This window comes from Phalacrocorax carbo, chromosome 13 (assembly GCF_963921805.1).
Source record: "Phalacrocorax carbo chromosome 13, bPhaCar2.1, whole genome shotgun sequence".
NCBI lineage: Eukaryota > Metazoa > Chordata > Aves > Suliformes > Phalacrocoracidae > Phalacrocorax > Phalacrocorax carbo.
Genome location: NC_087525.1, coordinates 1496117 through 1523088, shown reverse-complemented (window position 1 = coordinate 1523088; position 26972 = coordinate 1496117). Strand labels below are relative to the sequence as shown.

The 26972-nt window shown below is 39.3% G+C and overlaps 1 protein-coding gene across 1 annotated transcript in view; it reads left to right on the top strand.

Annotated features, from left to right (window-relative positions):
- The window catches only part of PTEN (phosphatase and tensin homolog), a 54559-nt gene that overhangs the window by 5570 nt on the left and 22017 nt on the right, over window positions 1–26972 (top strand). Inside the window, exons 3-6 of the mRNA XM_064465007.1 lie at window positions 13683–13767; window positions 17186–17230; window positions 22384–22427; window positions 26200–26438. Coding sequence (XP_064321077.1) covers window positions 13683–13767; window positions 17186–17230; window positions 22384–22427; window positions 26200–26438 — 413 coding nt within the window. The remainder of the gene's footprint in view (window positions 1–13682; window positions 13768–17185; window positions 17231–22383; window positions 22428–26199; window positions 26439–26972) is intronic.

The window sequence follows — 26972 nt, the reverse complement described above, 5'->3', positions numbered from 1 at the left end:
CAAAGGTACTTCTCACCGTGTGCTGGAGCTGAAAATCTGTGAGACCGAAACAAGCTACCATCTGCATTTCTGGTGTTGGTTAGCTTTGCTTCCCTGCACACCCGTATCTGTAGGAGTGTTCTCTCTTACAGATTACTGGTTATTTCAGGGTAGCTGCTTCTGTTACACTAAAAGAGAAAGACTGATGTGAATTGGGTAGCCCAGTGATTTGGGCATTTAGCTGGGATATGGGAAATGGAGGCGTGAATTCCTCCTGTGGTAAATATTTCTGTATGAGTTCAGTGGTGGTGGCAGCTCCAAAATACTCAGTAGCTGCTGATAACTGCCTGGGCTTTGGGAGGTGGAGAATAACACAAACCTACAGTGACTCCAGGTGAGGTGCCTGATCTCCAGCCTGTATTCTGTGGTCTGTCTTTCCTTCTACCCATCCTTGATGGGGGGTTTTGTGTCTTGGTGTCCCAGGTGGACAAAGGCTTGCAATTCTTATTTGGGTCAAGGCTCATTCTCCCAGGGTGTTGGAGGGAGCACCTGAGTGCCAGGAGTCAGGCTGGCTTAAAGGGGACTCTGGCACTCCGGCACCTGAGGACCTCTTTTTTTTTTTTTCTCTGTTGTGCTGTGTCAAATCCTTTTAAAACCAGCACCGATGTATGTATGGTACAGTATATCATGCTTGGGACTCTCGGTTCCTGATGAGTTGGTTAAGAATTTGTCCTGTGTGGATAATGGAGGATTTTAAGGAAGGGAAATAGTGACTTCTCAAAATCGGTAGCTTTACATACTCAGTATAGGAATAGTCCTATGTGCTAATTCTGAAACAAATGTATTTAAAAACATATTGACATTACTTTTCATCTAATCAAATGTTCTTTTTTCTCTGAACAGTCTTTTTATACACCTGGAAAAAAATCTTTTAAAATTAGAAGAGGGAAGGGTTTTACAGGTAGAGATATTAAATCAGCTTTTGAATACTTTATTTCGGATATTGTATTTATTCCTGATTTATTTGGGTTTCTTGTTAATTTCTGTAATACTGGATACGTTTTGGTGCAAATGGGTGAGAAAGAAAGTTTGGATTAATGGCTTTCTTCTAAGATGGCTGATTTCTTTATGATGCAATGACCAGTATATTTTCTGAGGAGGCCCTATAATCTTTGGTATTTCTGAAATTGTGCAGTGTGGTGGTTGACCATTTTACTGCAGGGAACAGCAAAGAGAGAATGCTTGCATGCAAATCTTGCACATTGCCTTGATTGTCTGTGTCTTAAAAGGTCTGTGTGTAACTGAGTTTAGCAAGTGGCTTAACTATTTGAGACTAAAGTGGAAAAAATGGTGTAACTGCTTCTTGTGCCCATCATAGCTTTGGTAAAACTTTGTCTCATATTTTCAGGCCTTCTGTTATGCATGAAAATGGCCATTAAGCCTGAGTGTAGGGTAGAGCATGCCTACCCTGATGCGCTTAACTGAAGCACATGTAGCTCGTGACCTACACAGTCGTATAAACTGCAGCAATATTCAGTAAAGATAAGGGGTTTGGTGCAGTTTATTTCAAGCCTCACGTGTTATTTATCTCATATAATGAAAGGCAGAGAATGCTATAATAGCAAGTGGAAGCTTCTTAGAATATCATACAGCTTTATGCTATTTGTAGTCTTAAAGCTTTCTGCATTTTTAATGAAATTTTCATTTATGTGACTTCACTCAAAATGGCTCAGCTTCCAGGAAAAAATTTAATTAGTGGCATGAGGTACATACCATGTTTAAAAATAGAGATGAGTTGGAAATGCCATTTGTTTAAAATATTTGGTTTCATTTTAAAATTGAAGTTTGTTAGATGTTTTGTAACAAGTTTTTCTTGCACACAAGTGCAGCGAGGGCTGGTAAGGGTTTAGAAAAAACTAGAAGAAACCATTTGGCAACACATTTTATTGGTGGAAAAGTATTTCTTTGTTCCGGAGTAAACCATGTTACTTAGCAGTGTTAAGAGCCCGACAGACTCATTTTGCTTCTGGAGCCTGGGATGATCTTGGGTTTTGGACAAGAAGATTTGTGCCAGTTTTGCTCTGAATTATTTAAGAAGTCTCTTTGAATAGATAGTAGTAAACTGGTTCTGGCTGGGGACTTCTCAGAGCTTTATTCAGTTACCTGCTCGCTGTTGATTGTATTTGATCCTAGGAAAACTGGTCCTTCTCCACTTAAGAAGGATAAAGATTTTTGAATTGTCCAGACTGAGAAAGCAAGGTGGTGATAGATGTCACAGTGTTCATGCATTTTTTTCTTCTGGGGTTTAAGACATGCTGGATCGCTCACTTTTTCCTCACTACCTAAAAAACCCCCCTTTGACACATATACCATAGTACGTGTGTATTTGTGGATAGCATTGTTTGACGGCTGAAGCCTGTGCTCTGTTGTGCAGCCCTCACTACATCCATCCAGAGTAACCCCAGCCCCTTTCTGCCCCACTTTTTGACTGAGGTTGCTCGGAAAGGGATTTAAAAGATGCTTGACAAATTACAGCTCATCTCTTTGCACTTGCTTAAATGTAGTGCAGGCTTCCTAATGAACTACTTGATCTTACATCATCAGAAAATTTTAATCAACGTGTAGCGTTGCCGGAGACTGTTTGCACAAGCTAAACACGAAGTTAAAAAGTAACTGCCTGTGCACGCTTTTCAGTTGCCAAAAGCTGCAGGCTGATTCTTGGTTTCATGTAGCTCTGCTGTTGAAGTGGTGGCTACGTCTTCTTTTCAAGGTGGGGAAAGAAATGAGTACCGCTAATGTGGACGCTTTGTAACATTTTCTTATACAGTAACATTTTTAGAAAAAGCACAACTGAAGCTAATCTTCAGTGAAATCTGTAACCTTAGTTAAGTGTGTGTGATTTTCAGAATGTCCAAAGCTTTGCTGTCAAACAAAAGGAGGGTAATGCTGAATACAGTGCAAGCTTTACTGGGACTGGTATTGGTTTTGAACATTTCTCCTTTTTTTTGGGGGGGTGGGTTTTGGTGTTTTTTTCTTAAGGAAAAATCCAAGTTTATCTTTTAAGACTGATGAGGTGTTGGCACCTGAAGCCCTTGAAATTATCTTTCTTGAGGCTGGTCATTGACTTTGGTGGGGACAGTTAGGTCAGTGTGGAGGACTTTGGAAAATCCAACCTGTTAAGCTCTTGGTTTAGCTCTTGGTGTAATTGGTTGGCTGTGCGTCAACGCTGGGTCTGACTTGAGTCCTGCAGACAGTTGATGAATTTTGAAAGTGCGTCTTTCTAGGAACTTGTGCTAGTCAGGAAAGCCTTTCTGTCCTCAAGACAATTACATGTGACTTCCACTGACTTCATGAGACAGTTACAGCGTATTTAGGAAAAGGATATAGCCTTGAGTGTGGAGTTTATGCAACACTTTAAATAGCTATTATTGCCGCAGTATAATACATGTGGAAAGATTAGTTGGCTCTTGGTGGCTGCTAGGCTGGTGATTAGCAGATTTCTTTGGAACAAAAATGTGTTCTGTGCTATCCAGTGCTACACTTGATACATCTCATTTAAGAACTTTATTACCAAAAGGTTTTGAAGTACAGTGACTGCTGTAGAAGCAGCTAGTATTTGCTAAATGATGTGTTAAAACACTGTGTAGAGGTGTACAGAATTTTCTAATTTTCTTGGAGAAAAGAGGTGACTCTATTTTCTGTTTTCTTCCTTGTAGGATGATTTGGACTCCTAAATCCTCTTTGTTGTGGAAGCAATTGATATAACTTGTTCAGTAGTAATATGACTGAAAGAATTTGTTCTATTAACACATTATGTTAAAAAACCCTGTGCTTAAAAAATGTAAAGCCATGCCAAAACTAACCTTCAGAATGCAATAACTACAAAGTTGAAATTTCATATATAAAGTTTCTGCCTACCGAGTTGCTTTTGCCAGTTGCGAATCTCTGAATAGTTTCTTAAATTATAGTTTTAATGGATTAATGATGTTGCCACATTAATACTGCATAAGCGGACAAATTATACCCCTGGTACCTTAGCCTAGAGTCTTCTCTTACAACGTGTTGAAACAAGAATATGGTTCTTGTGTAATGATTTAAAGGGCAATAGTTGTGTTCTGACAAACTGGAAGGAAAGGGAGGGAATAGGTAGTTGAGCTGTCAAATCCCTTAAGTACATTACAGACTGAAGTTGCTGTCATTAGTCATAATGAACTCCCTTTTAAAGCCCACCTCCTTTCTAGTTCAAGTGCCCAGTGAGTAATCTGGAACTCGGAGCTAGACGTGATTTATATTCATTTATTGTGCCTAACATAGGCTGGATATTGAAGGCTAATTATTGCATAGCTTTTTCAAAGGGGGATAAATGAGATATAGCCTGGAGTTGAGTAGCGATTGCTGGCTATGCCTGACGCCTCATCTTACATACTAGGATAGCTGTGGGCTCCTTTGATTTGGCATTTCTGTGAAGCCTTTTGGGATTAAAGCTGTGCATGTTTGTGCATTTGTGTTAGTTATTGGGATGGTCATTTCCAGACTTCAAGAGGGGACTTTATTTGAAAATATGGGAACATTAAGTGGCCCTGTAGAGCAGGATCTCTTCTGAAACATGAGTGCCTTGTGGGTATTTGACTCTACTTTGGGTTCAGAGATTCCTGTTAGTTTTTGAATGTATCTTAGTCCCAGATACATATTTCAGATGTAAAGAAATCCTCGTTCCAGTTTCTAATTCAAGCTAGCATCCTCTTTGCTCCTATTGTCACCTGCCTTGTTTACTGTCTTGCCTAAAAGGCCTTGGAAAAAAAGTTTTGTAAAATGGAAGTAAATAATGATGCAATTAGGCTGTGTATCATGCTGCATAAATCTAGGTTATCTTAAGAACTTTTTTTTAGGCAACGTAGCTAAAGTAGTAGGCTCTGATTTAAATGGTGCTTGACTGCAGCTAAAAAATTAAACTCAACTGCTCTGTGTTTGGGATGATGACTATTGCAAAAACTGTCATTGTTCCCTTTAAAGATGAAGTCCCAGCTTCACAGCCCCAATGTGCAACAGTGCCTAAAAACTGCTTAATATAATTTTTTTTCTAGTGAAGTGCTTAAGAAATGTCTTTATAAACTTAATTTTGCTTTTATGGAGCTGTAGAATAATAGCTTTTAATTGCATGATTAATTTTCTTAGAGGCCTCTGCTTAATTCATTGCATTGCCTGGGTATTTATTGAGCTAGAATTGAAGTAGCTTGGTATTTTCTATTCTTTAATTCCTTGTGTGGGCGAGGTAGAGAAGTAATGTCCCTTTTTGTACTAACATTTAGAGAAAGAAAACGCTAGATCTCATTAGAGTGAAATTAATATTATCTACTTGAGGGTCCTTGGTTGAGAAACAGTTTATTAGGATGGCCTTATGTCTTGTTTTGCTGCTTACCTTTATCTTCTCTTGGATCATCACCCCTCCCACCCCTACCTTGAATGGTGTGGATTTTGTGCATAGGCTTCAGCTGTCAAACACCACTATCCACAAATACACATGTACTATAGCATATATGTCAAAGGGGGGAGGTTAGGTTTGATAAATTCATACAAATCCTAGTTTTTATAGTTTGTTATAAAGCTTTTTAGTGTGACATACTTGTCCTGCATCCTGATAGCTGTTCTAAATTCCGTTGTCTCTGAAAGTTTTGGATGTCCTTTCAGACTTGCAAAAAGTTGAGACTGAGCCATTTTTTCACTTCCTGTCAGTAAATATCAAAGTAGTGACTCTCTGTGCTGACTTCTTTGGACTGAATAAAATTCTTGTGTTTTTCTGTGGGTGTTTGAGGTTAGGATATGCTTAAGTACACATCATGCTTCTTTAAAGAGATCTTGCAAAGTGTAGTATAGTAGTGTGCTGAGAACAGGTACCAGGGAGGTCCCATACTCTGCCTTGAAAGAGTTTATGTAGAATTTGATTTGTGGGTTAAAATAGGAAAACTTGTCACTGCAGAAATCTCAAACTGAGATGTGGCAGTGAAGCTTCTCGTGTATGTTGCCTGCTGCTGAGAAGATCCACTCAGCAGATATGTTACCTTGAGGACAGCTGCTCGATCTCGCGTGTACAGTTGTCCTTTGCCACTGGCACAGCTCTTGACCTCGGGCTGCTGTGTGGTGCTGCAGCTAGTTGGGATGCTGGGGTAGGTATGATAAGATGGGATGTGGCTTCTTCGAAAGCATGAATAGAAACAAAAAGCCTGCTTAACTGGGCCTCTGCGTGTTTTTGCTTCTAGAAACTTGTTGGGACTGTAGGGTTTCTTGCAGTGCTGTAGACCTGGACTTGAAGTTGAATAAGGAGTTGAGGCCCAATCTTTGACTCAGCTGAAGAGTTCTTTCTGTCAAATTGTATATGTATAATATAGTGTGCTGTTGCATCATTTGTTATGCTCCTGTTTGCTCTTGGCTTTTTCTTAATGGGAAAAGTAGCTTTTTTTCTGTGTCCTGTAATATCATCAGCTATTTTAGAGGGATTTGCAGCTCTTCACAACAAGCTCATGTTTCCTTCAATATCTGCATGCTTTCCCGTCTTTATTTCTGATTCCAGTGTTGAAATGGAAGCTTAAGGCATCTTTTGCTCAGTCTTTGTCACAACAAGCTTTTCTGTAGACATCACCTTTCATGCTTCTGTTACCATTTTTTTTGTATCTGTGCTGTGAGGTTTGAGGTTGATGCAGTGTTTTGCAAAAGAAAATGGTGCCTGCGTATTATGTAAATTATGTGTGGGTTTTCTTCCAATCTTGATCCTATTAGCTGTTCAGCAAAGCCTCCATATGGCTGAGAGCTCCAGGACACATTTCATACACCTCACAGTTGAAGGGAGAGACTCTTGCTCTGGGAATACTCCCCAAAGGCAAGGTAGTAAGCAGGTCCAAAAGCCCTGTTATGGGATGGAAGTGAGTTGCGGATGTAGCTGGTTCCTGAGACAGCCTGGCAGTATCATCTTCAAGCATCTTTTGATTTACTTCTTTGTGCTGGGGGAATTTGAGTTCCTTTCCAGTCCTGTTGTCAGCCCCATGTCCTCACCTGGACAGGTTAGCCTCCTGGACACAAAGGAGCTGCAGTTTTGTTATTCTTTGTCTAGGTTGCTGCATCTAAATTACAAGCTGGAAGATTAGAAAATTAAGAGGAATAAGAGGAGAAAAAAAGGGTTGTAGTTGAAATACTGAGCGTTAAGGGGTTAAATGCATTTCTTCTAAATCATAAAATGTTTCTCTCAGCCACATCTGAGTTGGTCCCTTTTCTTGTTCTTTAACGCACAGATGGTAGAGTTGGCAAGTGCAGCTGGCTTGCTATAAGGAATCCTCCTTTGCTCTGAAGAACTTTCTTCCCGTTCATTTCCTCTATACTTCCTGATTATCCAGACTCACAGAAAAATAGTAAACTTATTTTGCATTTCATGCTGGCTAATGGAAATGCTGCCTGTTTTAAAAAAACTAAAACAACACCAAAAGATGCATATGTACAGGCTAAAAAATGTATATGTTAGGAAACTTTTCTAGGTTTGGCTGGGCATATTTTCTTGTGTCTTTTTTTTATGGTAGGGATGCTGTCAAGAAAATGGCACTAATAAGAGCTTGGCCATTTGTCAGGACTCTTAAATCTGTTTGAGGATGGAGTGTGGACACTTCTCGTAACACTCCCCCTGTAGCTTCAGGCTGTCAAGCTGTTGAACAGCAAGAGCAGTTCTTTTTTTCTTGCCATTGCTATACGGACTTGTTTAAGCTGGAGTTAAATAGCTTGAGGTTAGCATGCTAACACTTCACAGCTGGTAGGGCCAGATGTGCCACTAGACCATGTTGCATGGTTACTGAAGTCAGAGTTCCTGAAAATTGCAGACAAATTGAGACAACAAAGCAATTTTCAGAGACTTCAAAGTCGTGTTGTTCCTCTGCTCTTCAGTGTTGCTATCAAATGGAACTTAGCAGTTGACAGCTTGGCCACCCCATGGTAGAGGCTGGTTTCCTTTGCACAGTGGCTTTCCACAGCTAGGGGGGTGATGGGTGGTGCATAGTGGAGCAAAACTGACAGCGGCTTGTGTGCGAATGAGGAGCGGGCTGTTCAGGAGTGGATTAAAGCAAGTATGTGCCTTTCTTGCCTGAACTGGAAGTGAAAATCTGAATTCCTGGCACTTGTGAAGCTTTTTTTTTCAGGCCATAGATTCACCAGTTTAAATCTATTCTTTGTTAAATATTCATGTTTGGAAGCTGGAAATTGAGGGTCGGGAAAAATGGACTGTTGTCCCTTTATTTGCAGGTGTCAGGTTCAGGTTTTGCAGTAAGTTCTTAGCTCCAAAGCATGACTTGAACAGTGACCATCATTCACAGCTTCAGGAACACTCAGCTTGTTTTAAATTTCCTTTTTAAAGAAAGATGAAGTCTAATGCCTGGTGGGTCTTCTTGAAGCCTCTGTTTGTAAAGGGCTAATAGTTTTAAAGTTGTTTTTTATTAACATTTTGATTTTAAATCTGTTGTCAGTGTTGGGTTTAAAAAGTAAGGCCATATATAAATTCTTAAGGACTGCATGCTCTAGCATGCTCATAAAATAGGAAGACGAGGACGCTTGCGTTCTGTTTTTTCTGTTATTGCTGCCTTCAGGAGTGGAGCAACGATAAGGGATTAAATTGTTTGAAATAGGACTTCATAAAATTACTTAAATTCTAATGACTCATGTTCTAGATGATAATTGAGAATTTTGATCATTGCAGGAAAGGCTATAGCTGTCTATTTTTGCAACTTTCTTGTGGCTGTCTGAGAACTTAAGAATTGGTAAATATTTTGGTATGCTTTTTGCCACCTTCCGTTATTAGGAAAAAAAGCTGAATTTGTGAGCAGAATCAGTTATAGGACCCACACAAGTAATATACTTTTATATCTATATGTAAAATTCAAACTGTATACTGTGTTCTTTAATTTGATCTTGACATGATGTGAATATAGACAGCTATTTTTGAAAGTGATTATAGCTGCTGATTTGCATAATGATACAGGATTTTTCTCATAGCAACTGGAAAGACTATCGTCTTTAGCATGTAGGAATGATTTCAGGCTTTATGAACAGTATTTTGTTAAATCTAAGAGCAGCATTATAGAAAAGGAATTTTTGAAGTGACGTATGGATTATTTGCTTTGGTGTGCCTTCAGTATTGACAAAGGACTGCTTTTCTGTTGTGGCATTTGGTAACTTAGCAAATTATTGGGTGTTTTCATTTTAAGGTTCCTTGAGTATACTGTAGTGTCGTCTTCATTTGAAAGCTAAAGTTGTGTGGTTAGTAAGAAGTATGAACTTGAGTAGAGGATGGCAGTTTAGCATTTTGCTGTTGTCTTGTGAGTCTGTCTTTTTTTTTTTAATCACTAACTAAAATCCTAGCCTTCATGTTTACAAGGTTGAGAAAGCAATGAGTGCTTTAAAAACTGTTGAAACCATTTCTGGGAATGGGTTTCTTAAGAAAGGGCTACTTTGGCAAAATGTGGCAGGGTTTATTTTGTTTTTTGGAAAGCCCATTTCAAATTTTGGTAGTTACAGCAGTTTGACCTTTTCTTTTGCATGTGTTGTAGAACTGCCTCAATAAATGGCTGGGGCTTTTTCCATTTTTATTTCCCTGTCTGGAAAAAAACCAAACATCTTGGAATTGATAATGAACTTGTTGCATGTTAAACCATCAGTTCTTCTCTATTTCTAAAATTATAAGCATCATTACTAATTTCATAATGACTCAGAATTCTTGCTTTGAATATAAGCCCAGCTTCAAAGCTCCCTTATAAGAAGTCTTGTCTTGGTAGTGAATATCTAAATTTCAACTTCGGAAATCAATGTTATATTAGCTGAGGTGTGAAAAGCAGTGTCTCTGAACTGGTGAGCGTGGCTGGTGAAAGAAGAACTTGGTGAAGATGATATTCAGTGGGTGGTTGCTCCTATAACTTGCTCTGCTCTGTACCTTTCCGTGCAGTGATCACGGGCTGTCCCTGAGAAGGACTGTTTCATTCCTCATCAGGAAAAAAGTAAGCAAGTACTGATGCAGTAACAACTGTTGTCTTTGCTTGCTGCAGATTTTGGGGCATTTTTTCATGGGAGAGGAAAAGAGGGGAAGAGCGTGGTTTTTATGGCAGCTTCCTCAATTGAGTGACAAAACTGCTATTTCTGCTCAGAGACCTAGATCATCTGTGCAGACAGCAGCCACTCTTCCACTCTGTTCTTCCATCTTGCATTGCTCCTTAAAGAAAAAGGCATTCTTCAGTTGCTTGAACCAACACAAGAGTTTCAAAGCAATGTGCTGCTTCAGCGTGCTTGTCAGAAGAATATATTAAGAAGACATAAAGTCATCTTCACCAGCAATACAAATGCATTTGTCATAGTTGTCGTTGGCTTTCGTTGGCTGCAGGTCAAGCCTGCAGCCTCACATGTGAGTTGTGGAAGGGTGTCGTTTGCTTGTTGTGGCTCTTGTCCTTTAATGCCAGATCTATTGCAGACAGAAGAGTGAGTCAGCAGTGGTGTGTGAATTGCATTCCAGTCTAATACTTTGAAATGATAAATAAGATACTTCAGCATGCTTCTATTTAGGTGGGGGAGAAACTGGCTTGCCTGTTTAAAAAACAATCATGTTTTTCTAAAAACAGCCCCCCTCCCCCACCCCGACTCACTGTTGGATATTTGTTTTTCAGCAACACTTCAGTTTGTGCTGTCAGGTTGCAAAACCCCAGTGCATACAACACTTATTGAAATAGCACTAGTAAATTGATTCATACTCTTCCCCCCCCACTTTTGAAGTTTTTTTCCATGTTATTTACTTACTGGCATGTTGTGGAACACCTTTTGCGATACCAGCCCTGGATTTGAAAATGCCCCTGTAATGATGCTTGATTAAGCTTAAGCATTCAATTCTGCTGGCTCGCTCCTATTTGAAAGAAGAACTGCATGCCAGCTGTGCATGTACTGCTCGTGCATCGCCCTTGCGGAGCAAGGGAAGGGAGAGGGGTCACGTGAGATGTGGGAGCCAAAAGGAGATCGTGCTTTCCAAAAGTGTGAGACCGCCCTGGTTATTTTGGAACTTTTTATCTCTCTCTGCCTGTCTGTTTTGAGGCTTTGGTGATTGGACAAGTCTGTGAGCCTGCAAAATGGAAACGCTGCTGTTACCCTTCAATTGGGGTGTCTGTTTGCTTCACTTCCATCTTGCACCAGCTGGGAATCCTGGAAAGTATCTTGTTTCTTAGCGTCTCGGAGAAGAAAAGCCGACAGCAGAAGAAAAGCATCTGAACATAAACCACAGGCTGAAACGTGTGAAAAAGTGTAGTGAAGCTCATGATTGTGAATAGACATTTGAGCAAGTTATGTGGTAATTTGGTGAAGTTTGGGCATCTGTCTCACGGGTGATACTACAGTTGAAACTGAGCTTTGTTTTGATGTCGTGTCAAAATTGAATTTATTTTACCCCTGTTGCTAGCATGAATGCTTGTCTTCTGTGGAGAAGTGCTATGGAAAGCTGGCTAATATACTGGTTTACTTTGCTATAGTAAATTGTATAGCCTTGCCACACAGGGCAGAACTCTGAGGTGCTTTTGACTATAATGCTAGTACTGGCAGTTGGTAGAAACCAGGTTGAAATCAGGAATGAGGAGGTGTGTTAGCTGAAAGTCAGGTTACTGACACTGTTAGTCACTGATAATAGGCATAGAGCAGGTGCACATGATTTATAACCAGTTTCTTCTGCTTATGGCAAGTAGTAACTGATAAAATAGTAAATACATTGCTAATTATATAGCGCATTTTGTTAATTTAAGAGGTGTGGCTTGCATGTGGAGTAAAATATGTTCAGAAGTTCAAAGTTTGATTTCTGTGATTTGATAGTATCTGAAGTTATCACAAGCTCTGAAAGTTAAGCAACTTAATGGGTTTTCTTCCAAGATAGGACTTTTTTTAGGCAAGTACAGAATAAATTGGAAGGCATATATGAACCCCTTTCGGTGTCTGTATTTAAGTCAGCTACAGGTATTTTTTGGATTTCTCAAAAGCTTTCATGTTTTTCTCATTGCATAAATCATCTTTGGAATAGTCTAAGCAGACCAATATCTATTAATACCTGAATTACAATACAGTAAATGCTAATTCTTTTTTTGAGAGTAGAAAACATTATTTCCAGTTCTTAATGTTTCTCTGAAGTCTTCTAGTTAACTGTGTAAATGCAGAACGCGGTCCATGCTGCTTCCCTGTGAGTACTTAGGCTTGTAGGAATTCTGCAGGGATGGAGTAAAGTAGTTTGTATCCTATTTCAGGCTTTTCTTTGTGTACAAGTAACTGGAATATTAATATCTTGGACGCTGCTGCAGTGTCTTCCATTCTGATGGTTACACTTTGGAGCTTTGTTATATTTTAACCATAAAAATAAAAATTATTCTTACAATTGTGGAATAGTTTAGGTTGAAAGGGACCTCTGGAAATCACCTGTTTCAGCCCCCTTGTTTAAAGCAGGGCCAACTTCAAACATACCATGCTTTGTTCTTAATCCTTCTAAAATTAGTTTGAGGAGGAGTATGTTAATGCAGTAGGGTATGGTCTGTTTTCAAGCTGCTGGTTTCATTTCTGTTTGCTTTTCAGTGAAGCTTCTTCACTACATAATCATTTCTAATAATGTTTAAAACCTGGGAGTACTTTCTTTTCTTGAGTTCTGTTTAAAAAAAAAAATCCATATATCATTACATTACTAGGAAAATAAATACCAGTAATTTTCTAGCAATTTGTTGTGAATTCTTTACTACATCGGCTCTAGATGTAAACTTACCATTTTCTCATTTGGCCTTTTTCCTTAGCACGAACTTGTTTATATTTTTCCTATGTTCTTTATCTCAGGTTACTTTTGGCAAGTGAATTACAGATAGTTCAGAATGAGAAACTATAGTATTTTTCTAGAAGTGGGGAATTGCTTTTTTTATTAAACAAGATATATAATCCTTTTCAGATCTGTATATTCCCATCTATTGCAGTATCTTACACGTAGCCATTCAGAGCTACCTTAGCAGCTGCTGTAGTGGTCTGTTGCGTAGAAGTAATGGGAAGTGAGAAACCTATTGGTGTTTATGTAGCCTTGCCAGGGCTAGCATGCCTGAAATGCACTTTTTTTATTCTGTTGTTTTGCGTGGTATACCTGTTTTGGGACCACTGGGGACTTGGACATGGGTTTCGATTTGGACCATCTTGCAATTTAGTCACACTAAGCTAGTTACCCATTGGCTTTATTATGCCACTCAAACTGCAGAGAAAGACCGGTATGTAGCATCTGTAGGATTCTAGTGAGATGATTTATGGTAGAAGTGGATTACTTGACTCTGCTTTTCTAGTGGATTGCCTTCTTAATGGATGTTAACCATCAGCTGCCCAATAGGATAGACTTCTAATAAGGTATCTGTTTGAGATGTAAGGAGATTTCTGTTACAGTAGCTGTGGTCAAAGGATTGTGTTTTCAAAAGTTTCCCTCCTGATATTTTTTTCTTTCCCCCAACCTTTTTCTCAGCTTTTTTGGGAAATATCCAGTATTACTGCATATATAAAGATTAATTGTTTGCATATGAGAGTTGGGTGGAGTTGTTGCTCTGACTTCAATACAGTTAAACATTTGGTTACTGTCCATTTACTGCTATTGTAGAAATTTCACATGCATTTACAAATGTTTCCATAACTTCCATATTCAGATATTTATCCAAACATAATTGCTATGGGTTTTCCTGCAGAGAGGCTTGAAGGAGTATACCGGAACAACATAGATGATGTAGTAAGGTAAGGCTTTATTTTTCTTTTCCTTAACTTATTCTTGTAAATCTTAAGCATCTTTTTCTGTGTTCATCTATGTTCTGCTAAGGAAAGGAGGTGTGCTCTGACACTTTCCTTAAAATATATTTTTCATTATTTCCAACATTTTTTAAGATTCTTAGGCCAGCCTGCTGCTCTGGGTTGGTCTCAAATGTGTGTAATCTGCTTTAAGTGTGAAAGATTGACTTCAGTAAATTGTGTTTGAGTAAAAGGAGGTTCTTTGCTTTTAGAAAGATGTCACCCTATGCCTCCGTTCACTGTTGAGCCTTTCCCGAGGTACCCGATGGCATTTCAGAATATGTTTGCCCATATCCTGTCTTCAATCAATAAATGAAGTGCTCAATAAGTTAGTTCTGATGTAAAGCAGTAAATACAGATGACTTTAGATAAAGGCTTTTACATCTGGCTGTGTTCCATAATTGTGGATGGGGGGGGAAAAATCTAAAATTCATTATTGCTGGTGATGCTTTATTGACGAAATGTGCTAAAAAAAAAAGGGAAGAAGACAACCTGTACGTTGTAATTTTTAACAGCAAATAAAGTTATCTACTCTGAACTGCAGGATACTACTGTGGAAGGTGTACTTAGTGTTTCAGGAGCATCGCTGTAACTTGTTTAGTCAACACCCTACCTGGAGAAGGTAGTGTGAGAGGTTTCATTAAAAACTAAATACTTGGCTGAAGCTGCCAAATGTTAGTCTTTTTAGGATCCTAAGTTCTGAATTTTTTCAAGTCATGCGTGATACTTTGAGAGCTTGGGCATCTGAGGACATGAGTTCAGTAGCTCTCCAAGAGACTTGATGTTTGGGGCTGGGGGCATAATGCAGTAAAGGGCATGGTTGTTCAGTGAAGGTAAAAGTAGGTGTATCTGGCCAAGAAGCTGGTGCTCACAGGTTTGAGATGCTGCAGAAAGCTTGTCATGATTATTGGCAGGCAGGTTTAGTGCAGCTTGAATTTCACTGGTAATGTTTGCATCTAGGTTTGTACGGAAATGAGTTGAGGCAGCTCCTTGGTTCCCACACTAGGAGGAATTGTAACCTTCAACTGAGAATCAGTCATCTGAAGGCAGTGACTTCCCTGTGCAGCTGTAGTGAGCTTCAGATGAGTTCAAGGGGGGGTTCGTTTTTGCATATTCAACTGTTGGGACGAAGCTCGCTATCCATGAATAGTACTGAAAATGTCAGAGGCTGGATTTGACCAGGCTTGCAGAAGCGACCTTCTCTGTCACGCGGTAGTGAGAAGTCACTTCTCCAGAGCTGGGTCATATTAGTGAGGTTCAGCACAGCAATCTGTAAATACCCTTGCAGAGTGTGTATGTCTCTGCTAGAATTATTAACAGAGGCATGAAGTTGTTCTGTAATTGTATTATTGCAGACGGCTTGCATGCAGGAAAAATCTTTTTGTGCTCTTTTGGGACAGTTAAGGGCTATCCCACAAGCCCAGACTAACTGACTGTCTATCTACTAGCAGTCAGAGCCACCTTTTCATTAAGCTGATGTGGGCATTGCACCTGCTATGTGAAACGTGTGGTCTGTGATGGACACCACCTTCGGAAATTGTAGGGTAGAGACTGGACTTTGAATAAATGACATGAGAATAATCCAAAAAAATAATAATAGGCAGTAGTCTTTGAATGCCCTCCTCCATTCACACCATTGATTTCAGTTGCTCCTGTATGAAGGAAAATATGTTTTATTGGTTAATTAAGTAGATATGTGTAAATTAGACTTCTGAGAGGGAATGACTATATAATTAAGTTGTCCATAAACACTCTGATCAAAAGGAATAATGATCACCTAAAAGTGTAATCAACAAAATTAAGATATGGAGAGATGTAAATTAAGGGGCTGTAGGGAACTGGATGCTAAAGTAGGGTTGTGTATGTTTGCCCCCTATTTTTAAATGATAATAACACACAAAATGTGATCATGCAGCATTCTGCGTGTTGCATTCTGCAGGTCCTCATCTGCTCCTGTTGTCTTTTTATTGCAGAATTTTTTTCTGAGAGCTTTTTACGTAGAATTTCAATGTGTTGAGCTCTGGAGCAATTGGTATTAAGCCAGGATATGCCAGTGTTTTTCTGAATAGCTGGTATCCTGACAAATCTAATGCTCATACTGTATCAGAAGTACAACCTGGACTGCTGGCTGTCTCCTCTGACTGACGCTTTGAGAGGTTTTGGATGGAATTTTGTCCTTAAAAAAAATACTTGCATGAAAGCTTATGCTCAGCTTTGTGGCTGTTACTGGCGTAAGGGGAGCCAGCTCTCCTTGCTCTCTAGTGTGTCTTAAACAGGCAAGGACGTATGAAACAAACCGCCATGTCCACAATCTTCCTTAATCTCTTGAAGTCTGCCAACAGGGGTGCCAGTGGGAGTCATGAAATAGTTTTGCTGATAAAATTGGAATCTTGTACTCCGTGTTGCACAAGGAGCATTCACATCTGTTCTTATTTTAATGCATCAGTTTAATCACAGAGTTGTTCTAGGTTCTTCTGGAATATTATGACTGATAACCAGAGCTTGTTTTTGCTTGAGCTTTCCAGGTTTTTAGCAGCTAGTGTTTCTTTTCAATTTGAACAGCATGTTCTGTCATGGCTAATTAAATGCTTTCTGGCTGATGTGCAGATACACACTGTTGATGATGTTAACTGTAAACATTTGTGTTGTTTCTTATTGAACATTGCCAGGTGACACATCGTGTATAATCATGGCAATTTTGATGAATCATGTTTGCAGTTTGGCTCTCCAAGGCTTGTTTGGGAAGTTTTTGTTACGAAGTGAGCATGAAAATGAAATGACTGTGAGTGTGAAGAAGTACGGTGGTCTGCCGCTTCCTTTCTGAACCCAAAATATCATCGGGCACTTCAGTGCCCTCAGACTTCAGTGGCAAATAACGGCCATCTTAAAAACCTGGTATTAAAATGAGTGATTCTGATTGTTGTAACTAGAATACAAAAGTTATTTTAACTGGTTTTTTAATTGGAAAAACACTGTGGCAAATTTTTTTTGCATAGATGAAATCGGAAGTGTTTACAGATACCTTATGTCACTGATGCTTTCTGCTGTAAAAATAAACAACCCTTCCTCAGCTTAATATATTGATTTGCAGGTACTTTGAAGTAAGTGCAGATTGGTCCGTACAATAAATATTTCAGTTGCAGGTCAGATCTTGGTGTCCTCAGTTGCATAAGTAGTCTTATTCATACTACCAGATTATTTGTATGAGTTTGCAACATGCTGCCTCCTTGACTTTGAGGCACTGCAGGGCCAGCTGGGACTTGGAATGTAGAACTGCACGTGCTGAATGGTGCTTTAATGATGCTGCAGATTAAGGTCACCGTTACTGCAATGTATATTAATACATGCCTCTTTTTTTCTATTTAAGGTTTTTGGATTCAAAGCATAAAAACCATTACAAGATATACAATCTGTAAGTACGCTCTTATAGATGTATTTTCCAAAATAATGAGTTCTAAAAATAGCTTTTGAGTGAAAGTGGCTTCTTGCTGTACTGAAGCAGATCTAGAGATGTTTTGCACATTTCTTAAAACAATTAAGCCTGATTGAGAGCACTGCTATTTCATTTAGTGGAGCTGAGTGAGGTTAAATGAAATGCTGGTGTGTATTCATATTACTTGAATGCTTTTAAATGACTTGGCATCTAGCCCATCTGGAGCTTGTATCATGTGATTAAAAAGTAAAAAGTAATTCACAGAAGGCTTTCTGTTAATGTATTAATGTCCACAGTGAAGAAATTTCCAAATTAATATTTTCCCGGTGTTCGGGTTTTTTTGTACGGAACTGTATTGGTACCCAGGTTCTGTTTGCTTCCCCTCTATTCTTCGCTGCCCCTGTTTATTACTTCACCAATTGTTGCAATAGCTTTTTCAGTGTGATGGTTTCTCACTTTTGTAAGCGTAGTTTTCCTTTGAAAATTTAGTTTTGCAGAAAGCTGTTCTTGTTACAAAAGGGAGGGTTTCTTGTTGTTATTCCTTGATCATCTTGAAATTAGCTTAAGCTAACATATAATTTGTATAAATGATTTGGTGATGTCAGCTGATCTTGAAAAGTAGGTCCTGGTTTTCTTCCCTTATTTTTTTCCCAGAAATCTAAGTTGAATATTGATTCTCTGAGCTGTTAGGGTTTTGGGTTTTTTTAAATGTACATGTTTCTAAATATCTGCAATTAACAGAAAAATTACTGTAGTATGGAAATCCAGGAAGCACATTACACTGTAATCTGTCAGTCATTAAAAATTAGTATTTAAATATTCCTGTAAATTAGTTGAAGGATTATGCATTGAGCGGCTCTGTTTCCTGATGGTGATGTGAAGTCATACCAGAAGCTGAGAAATTGTGTACTGGTTATTGAATTTGTCTGTAAAGCCTGGGGTAAGATGGGACAAAGATAAGTAAATAAGCATTAAAATAAACTAATTGGACACCTATCATACAGTTCAGTAACAGAATTATTTCCTCTAGATTAGAAGCTCTTGAGAATGTTAATCTTTTAATAAATGCTGTCTTGGTGGCATTTATGGATGGAAAGGACCATGCTTCCTAGAATAGCTGATAGCTCATCCTGCATGTAGGTGCAGCTCTCTAAAGAGGTAACTTTCTAGATGTCTTCGTTTGAGGTCATCTGGAGCTTGGCGCTAGAGAGCTGTATCGTGTAAAATATAACTACTGTGGTTTTGTTAGACCCTCCCTGAAGCCTCCTGAGAACTTGCTTGGTTGGGGAGCAAAGCAGAAGAGGACAGAACTTAATTTCCTCCTGCTTCTTGGGGCTGAGTTCAGCTGTCAGCTTCTGTGAAGTGTGGCTCTGGTGTCACTTACAAGCTGAGGGTTTGCTGAGCCACCTGATACTGAGCTTGTTTCGAATTGGCTCAAAAGGTGGCAGGTAAAACAATAGGCTGCTGTGTGTTAACTTCTAGGCTTGGTCGGAAAGTAAGAGTTCAGTAAGACTTCTGTGCATCTTACCAAGTAGCTCCTAGGGGAGGTGGTGCTTGAAAAGTTTCCACTTTGCTGAACACTAGCAACCTCATTTTACTTTAGAAAAAGGGCAAAAACCAATCCCCTAACCCTACATAGGAACAACTTTAAATTTTTTAAGTGAGAAGAGCTGTGATGAGACAAATGCTTTTGACATTTATGTTGCCGATACATGTATTTTCAGCTGTGCAAACAACTTGCCCAGGTGTGCTGAAAGATTTTTATCTTAAGTTTTTCATATAAAAACTTCAAATTTTAGTCTTTGGTGCAAGAACCCCCCCGCTGATTTTCCTTGTGGCTAACTTTAGAACAATCACAAGTGAAACTTCCCAAAATTACTCTATTCACCCTCAGATGAAAACTTTTGCAGGAGAAAATGTCCTTTTAAAGTATGTGTGTTTTCTTCCTCCCCAAAACATGGAGCAGATGCAAATAAAGCTTCAAGTGATTACTGCACAGCTTGGACAGCATAGCTTTTAAACTATATATCTCTGGCTGGAGAGGCCGGGTTGTCTCTTTATCTTCAGGTGGGCAGAATTACACACATGTTAAGTACATAAATGCCATTAGATGAACTGTTGCTGTGTTTGGTCATGAGATGGGAAGAAATTGTAGCCTTCAGGTATTTTAGAGAACATCATCTCTTAGATTAAGCTGATCATTTGTAAATAATCAACCTATTGTCTGTGTTTCACAGGAGGAGGTAGGAGTTCAGAGGAGTTATGTGATTATATTCAGAATTATTTCAAATACTGTCAAGGGGTTTGAGTTCCCTTAAGGTAACTGTTACATGAAGTTGATAATAATGTGTGTATTGAGCAGTTTTATTTGAAAGGATTTAGAGAGGTTTTTCTGAGCTAATGCTTAAATGATGTCAGTTATGCCTCATCCTCACATCTTGTCTTTTAACTTCTCAGTGAATGTTTGAGCAATCAGTTTAATTTTGTTTCTTGTTTGTGTTGGTTTTCTCATGTGTTTCTTTAACACCTTACTGTTTCTTCAGTATTCTTTATTTTAAGGTGTTCTTTCACTTTCATCTCTTCCCATACTGCCAAATTGTTACCTCCCCTACTGTAATCTCCATCTTCTCCAGTATATTTCTTTTAATGACCCTACAGGCAGATAGCTAAAGGAATGCTGTAATGAACAATGTGGATTTTGTGTGCGTACTTTCTGTACCTCTTTGTGATTAGGGCTGGGCTTTGGCATAGGCTGCGATCTTTTCGGTAGCCTATTGTCCTGTTGTCAGTGGGATCATGGTTATGATAAGAAGGGTGCCTGGCTGGCAGCACTTAGGACCTGGGTTGATTTAAACTTGCTTTAATCATAAGGAGGATTACAAGAACCATGACAAACCACTTCACCCCCACCCCACTCCCCCTCCCCCAGAATACTGAGGTTTCATATGGAGATCTGACTGTATTAAAAGTCTAACAGTGTTAAAAAAAAAATGAATTTGAAATGCTAAGCAACAGAAGCATCCTCCAAAGTGGGTGTTGATTTGTTCTCTGCTGCAGATACACGTGTTTCATGTAATGAAACGGGAGTATATTTTGTATAGCCGTGTCTGGAGCTCTGCATTTGCCCTGGGTTGTGTATGGCTCCCATAAGAGGGCAGAGTGGCATGGCTGTGTTCTGTGCTCAGTTTCTATCTTTGGTATGAAGAAAACTATTTTTTATCCCTTATGGTATTCTACTTGATAGTATCTCAAACGTCAAAATTTGAAGGCTTTTTTTGCCTATATGTGGATTTTTTAAAAATGTTTTGAAGACTTTAATCTCTTACTACACCTTTGAACTGGGTGTTTTCTTTAAAAGGAAGAAGGTAACTTTCTTGGATAAGATGCTTTGTGTTAACTGCTTCCTAGAAGGCTCAACTTCCAAAGTTCAGATGCTGACTAGCTTGTAACAGGCTTTGTCCAGCATGGCTGATGGCTGCTCCAGACATATTGACTCCATCTTGGGTGTACATACTGTGTCTAACCTTTCTTCTCAAAGGCTCAAGTGCAGATAATGTTTGAGTCCCGTCTGCCGGCTCAGCCTACGCTTTATCACTTCTGACCCAGAGAAAGTGTTACCAATGTGATCAGGCTGTAAAAACTGCCAGACTTTTCCCTAGCTGAGGCCTGAGTCGAGAAGGCTCTGGAATTCAGAGAAAGGGAAGCGCTGAGTGCATGTGCAACTCCAGCACACCTGCCTCTGTCCCTGGTACATGAGTCTTGTGGACAAAGCTCGACGCAGCACATGCGAGGCTCCAGTTATGTGCAACTGTCAGAAAAGTAGGAGCCTAAAAGTTTGCATGTCTGAAAGTGTCAGGTAAGCTCTATATGGCTCCAAAGGCTGCAGTCGCAACATACCTACTAAGGAGAGATAAGTTCATACCAGTCCTGAAACTGGTGTAGGTATTTGAACCTTAAGAAGAATACAGTTTATAGTGTGAATAGAAGATCTGGATGTGTGTTTTGGCTACAGAAATGACTCACAATCATTGTGTTTCAACCTGGAGTCCTGGGTTTTTTTGAGGCAGGATCATTCTCATTTTCCTTTCTGAACTGCATTTCCACTTGCATCATGTAGAGAAGCATCATTTTGCCTGCAGAGAGCAACTTTTGGAAAATTACAGAGGGCATCCACTTCTTGCCTTCTTTCCCCTTACCCCCAACGTCTGATCTAACTTGTTCCTACCCTACTTCATGCCATTTTGGCTGTGTTAGAGCCCTACTGACTGGATTGTTTATATCTGCTTACTGATGTTTGTCCGTAGGTGGGTCGTCCTGTGAGACTGATACAGTATGATTTGCTGTGCTACCAGCTAGCTAGAATGGGTCTCTTAGAGAGCAGTGAGATAGACATTGATGAAACTCCGAAGTCTTCAGAAACGTGTCATTTTCCAGGGCCTGTGAGGGGACACTGGCTGACTGGCCTTTTGGGTTTTTTGAGTTCACCTAGTTTCAAGAACAAATGCCAAGTTGGAGAGCGGTATTGCAGTCTGTGCTTGATACAAGTGATCTTCATTATAACATTCAGTGGTGCTTTCAGTTGTGTTTTGTGTAGTTGAGGGAAGAATGCTTGCTTAGGTTGCACTAGGCAAGGGTCTTTGAAATGTCCTTGTGGTCCCCATCATCACTAGCACCTCTGTTGTCCTTGGGGCATCTTGACATGTGTTTTGAGTTCAGAGCCAGTTGGATGAAGGTCGTAGCCATCTACTCTTTATGTGTTTGTGTGGGAGCGTAAAGCTGCTCGAGCAGCTGGAGCTGTTAACACTACAGTGTTAAAATGTGAGTGTGGTGTATTACTTGCATGAATGTCTCCATTGAGAGTCACATTGTCTAAAACATACTGATGGACCACAATTACCACATAGGGTAAGTAATTGTTTTTCAGTTAAATAACTGATATGTTAGTGAGCAACTTGTCTACATCTGCAACAAAACAGTTTCTTTTTATGTAACCTCTAGCTATAGTTTTAAATCATAAAGGTGATGGGTATGCATGATTTTCCCATATGTTGTCCTTTATATTCCAAGGTGTGACAGATGTTGGGAGCACCTCAGAGAACTGCCTTGAACTCTTGTCTATTTTTCCTTTTTAGATGTGCTGAAAGACATTATGACACCGCCAAATTTAACTGCAGAGGTATGTTTTTACTGTCTAGTACATGGTGTTCTCTTTAAACTTGAGTGTTTCTGGATGAAAGTATAAAGGAGGAGCTGATGAATAGTAACGTAGGAGATTTGGGCAAAAGGTATGATGTCGGATTACTTTGAGTTGTTGGAGAAACTTGCTATATTCTTGACACTTTTAAAAAAGTATGTTCCTGACAGTTAACTAGATCAAGAACTAAAATGGCAGTCAGAAGTCTACTGTTACAAAAGTTTTTGCAGAATGGGTTATACTGAAGTTTCAATTTGGTGTGCAAACTTAATGTAAAGTTTAGATACGAAGCTTAGAGAAGTCTGGTTTTTATGCAGAAGAATCACTTACAATAAAAATAAAGAGCACTTTCAAAGCCACTGTCACTGTTCTTATAAAACAACTTTTTGAAGATCTGGAAGAAATCTTCAGATGCTTTAAAATAAAAAAAAATTTAATTCCCATGCGATGCCTTTCTGTGATGAGTTAGTGAAGAATCAACACTTTGCAGAGTTACCAGAATCAGTGGGGAAGCTTAGGGGCTCCTTTTGATCAGACCCTTGGTGTGTAGAAACTGATGTACCTGTTTTGTCAGTATTAACTCCTCACGTAATAAATAATACACATTTACCTTTATTCTTTGTGTAGAGGAACATCTCTGTGCACAGTGGTAGAGCTTGTAGTTCCTCTTAATGCAATACTTCAGAATAGCTGGGTAGCTAAGGAGTACTTGTGTGTATGTAACTGTAGAAGATGAACAGATTTTGACCTTACTGGCTAATCCTACTTCATAGCAAGGGCTTAACTTCTTTTTAAATTATTATTATTACTACTGCTATTATTATTTTGCTGTAAAGAGGGTGTTTAGATCATGACTGAAATGTAATTGGCTGGTTTAATGTCTGAATTCTCATTTTGAAGTCATCTTCACTTCTGATTTGCTCTTATGATGTTGAATGACAGTGTCCTGAAACCTCATTTATTCCATAAAAGCCAGAAAAAAAGTATTTTAAGATCTGCTTGAGCAATACTTTGGGTAAGAGGAGAAAAAGGCATAAATGAAAACAACTTGCTTCTAATATGTCCAGAACACGTGCTTGCTTTAATTTATACTTTCTATTACGGGGTTGCTCAGATCCCTTCGCTCTCAGTCCCAGCCCAAAATGTTGTTTGTCACAGCACCTTTCACAGCTCCTCTGCATAAGACAGCACTGTTGTAGGTAGCTACATATTGCATTTTTTTTCTTTTCATCCCTCAGTTAGTTACCTTAGACAACCAAATCAGTGACTTGGTACTTCGTTTAGCAGAGCAGCAACAGTTCTACTTTAAAACCTTCTGAAGTGAATTAATTTCAAAGGGAACTTCTCATTTGTACATTTACCATGAAATGCCATAATAGTTCAGTATTCAACTTGAATGCTCTTGCATCAGATTCAGAACCAAGCATAGAAAGCTCTTTCTTCTTTGGATGGTAGTTTTCTGTCTAGGGTTTTTGCAGTTTCCGAAGTACTTCCATGCTGGAAACTGCCTTCTGCTTTGCCACAGGCTTTTATTTTCTTTTTTTTTTTTTCTTCCTTTATGTGCTATGGGATTTTTCCTGCAATGTCTAGGAGCTTGGGGAGAGTAATCAGAACTGTTCTCCATGCTGAGTGCTCCAGTATGAGGAAACCAAATCAATGGAGGACCAGCACCCTCTAAGCTCATGATTGTACAGCTTAATGTTTCCTAAGGTTGCTTTCTGACTCTTAATCCCTCTGCACCATCACAGGGCACCCATTTCATCTGCTCCTCATTCCATCCTTGAAGAAAATACCACAAGGTTTGCCTTTGATCACAAATCTTGGAGAGCATCTTCAGCATGCTGTTACTACTGGGGATTCTTCAGGCTGTTCTTTCAGGACTACTTTTTCTCCTTTTCATGGGAACCTTACTGGATGTAGTTAAGATAGACTCAAAGTTGTACAGACAAATTTGCAGCATTTCCTAACAGCCTCTTTTCTTCATAAATTCCTCCTTCCATTTACATCTGCTGCAAAAAGTGGCTTCTCTGTAAATTCATGTAGAAAAATCATTTGGGGATTCTTTGGATCTTCCATGTGGAAAAATTTTTAGGGTATGTTCATGTTTGTGAACTTCTGCTACTTCTTTAGAAAAGACTATTAAATTTATCAGGCTTCCATATGCGGAACCCTTCGAAAGGCTTTGGACTTTTGCTGCAATAATTTAGCAGTTCCATAACTTCATCCCTCACTTCTGCTCTTTAAGTCCTTGGGTTACTCATCAGAAGGAGTCCTGCATGTGTGACGAGAGTAGTACTTATGAAACAAATACAAACACTTGCCAAAAAAAGATATGCATTCATTTTAAGACCAGAAATGGTGTTTCTAGCTGAGAATTTTTGAATACCGGGCTTGTATTTATAAGGTCCCAAGTCTGTCAATCGAGAAGTGCAGTTCTCCTGATAAAACTAGTACAACCCTCTAATCCTGCCAGTCAGCATGGCATTGTCTGCCATCTTATCTGAGGTGTTAGGGGTTTGGGTGCTTGTCTCTGCTTATTGTTTATTTTTTGTTCTCTTGAGTTTTCTTTTATTTCCTGCATGCTTGCTTGACATTCTTTCCATCTCTGGATGGAAAAAAGTGCTTCTGTGTGTGTGTATATCCCTATAAGAAAAAGAACAACTATAAGAAAAAGGAGAACTTCACTACAAGAAGGACATTGAGGTGCTGGAGTGTGTCCAAAGAAGGGCAATGAAGTTGGTGAAGGGTCTAGAGAACAAGTCTCATAGGAGCAGCTGAGGGAGCTGGGCTTGTTTAGCCTGGAGAAGAGGAGGCTGAGGGGAGACCTTCTCACTCTCTGCAACTACCTGAAAGGAGGTTGCAGCGAGGTGGGGGTCAGCCTCTTCTCCCTAGTAATAAGCGATAGGACGAGAGGAAACTGCCTCAAGCTGCGCCAGGGGAAGTTTAGGTTGGACATTAGAAAAAACTTCTTCACCAAAAGGGTTGTCAAACATTGGAACAAGCTGCCCAGGGAGGTGGTTGAGTCTCCATCCCTGGAGGTATTTAAAAGAAGGGTAGACGTGGTGCTTGAGGATATGGTTTAGTGGTGGACTTGGTGGTGATAGGTTAGCGGTTGGACTTGATGATCTTAAGGGTCTTTTCCAACCTTAACGATTCTATGATTCAGTGGTTTGGCTTTAAAACGCATAAGTATTGCAAGTGCTGCACATAAGATTTCTGTTCTGATTACCATTTTTTAATATGGAAACTAGAGTTTTTTTGTTTCAAAACCCCTTTGAGCAAAGAGCAAATTCGAAGAGTTTGTTCCCAGCATAGACTCAACTGTACTCAGAATTTTTCAGCAAAATTCCTATTGTCTGATGAGTGACTGAGGTCTGGCCCTGTCTTCTCTTGGCAGGTAGTCTAATTATTGCTAGAGTAATGGGTTTTCACAAGGTTGTTATTTGTGCCAATGCACTCTTAAATTCTAGAAAATTCATGATGTAAGATAGTTTGTGCCACTCATTTCAGTAGCAGTGTGAAATAGTCTCTTCATGTAGCAGGATGCTTGCTTATGTATTACTAGAGAAATGTCTGCCATGCATATAATATGCATTACATTGCTCAATAATACTGGAGTAAAAAGTTTACATATCTATGTAAGGCAGGGGTTTATTTAGAAAGTTAATTTTTCGCATGCTTGTCAAAGTTGACCTGCCTAGTTGAGCTTGCTGTAATTTCAGTTTGAGATTTTGATAAATTCTTCTCATTGCAGTTGCACAGTACCCTTTTGAAGACCATAACCCACCACAGCTAGAGCTTATCAAACCTTTTTGTGAAGATCTTGACCAATGGCTAAGTGAAGATGACAATCATGTTGCAGCAATCCACTGTAAAGCTGGAAAGGGACGAACTGGTGTAATGATATGTGCATATTTGTTGCATCGAGGCAAGTTTTTAAAGGCTCAAGAAGCCCTAGATTTCTATGGGGAAGTAAGGACCAGAGACAAGAAGGTGAGCTATTTTCTGTCCTCCTACTGTATCTATGCTTTTCCTACTTGAGGTCAATTTGAATAGTCAAGCCCTTTAAGAAATACTTTGTATCAGTTGTGATATCTGGTTTGATTTAACTTTAACGTTATTAGATCAGTGCACTTGTTCTAAATGAAAAAGCTTTCCTAAGCAGCAGTAGCAATCAGTCACAACACTAAAACAGTCTGGTTTTTCTGTTCAAGAAGATCTGGACAGTTTATTTTAAATAGCCTTTTAAATAGCATTCTGCTGTGTGTTGCATCAAATGGGTGGTTGACAAGCGAACTTTCTTGTTCAGCATTTTCAGCCCAAATAAGAGGATTATTCTAGCTTGTTTTGCCTGAATGGATGAGCTGTTCATCTCCTCAGGTTCTCTTAGTTTCTGTGGTGGTGTTGGGAGATGTGTAGGAATTACAGTATGTGTTCCAGTTGAATATCCCTGCTGGAGAAGTGTATCAGTCTGTTGTTGGCAGCGTCTTTCAATAAAAGGGTAGCTAAGCCCAGACATTGGCAGCC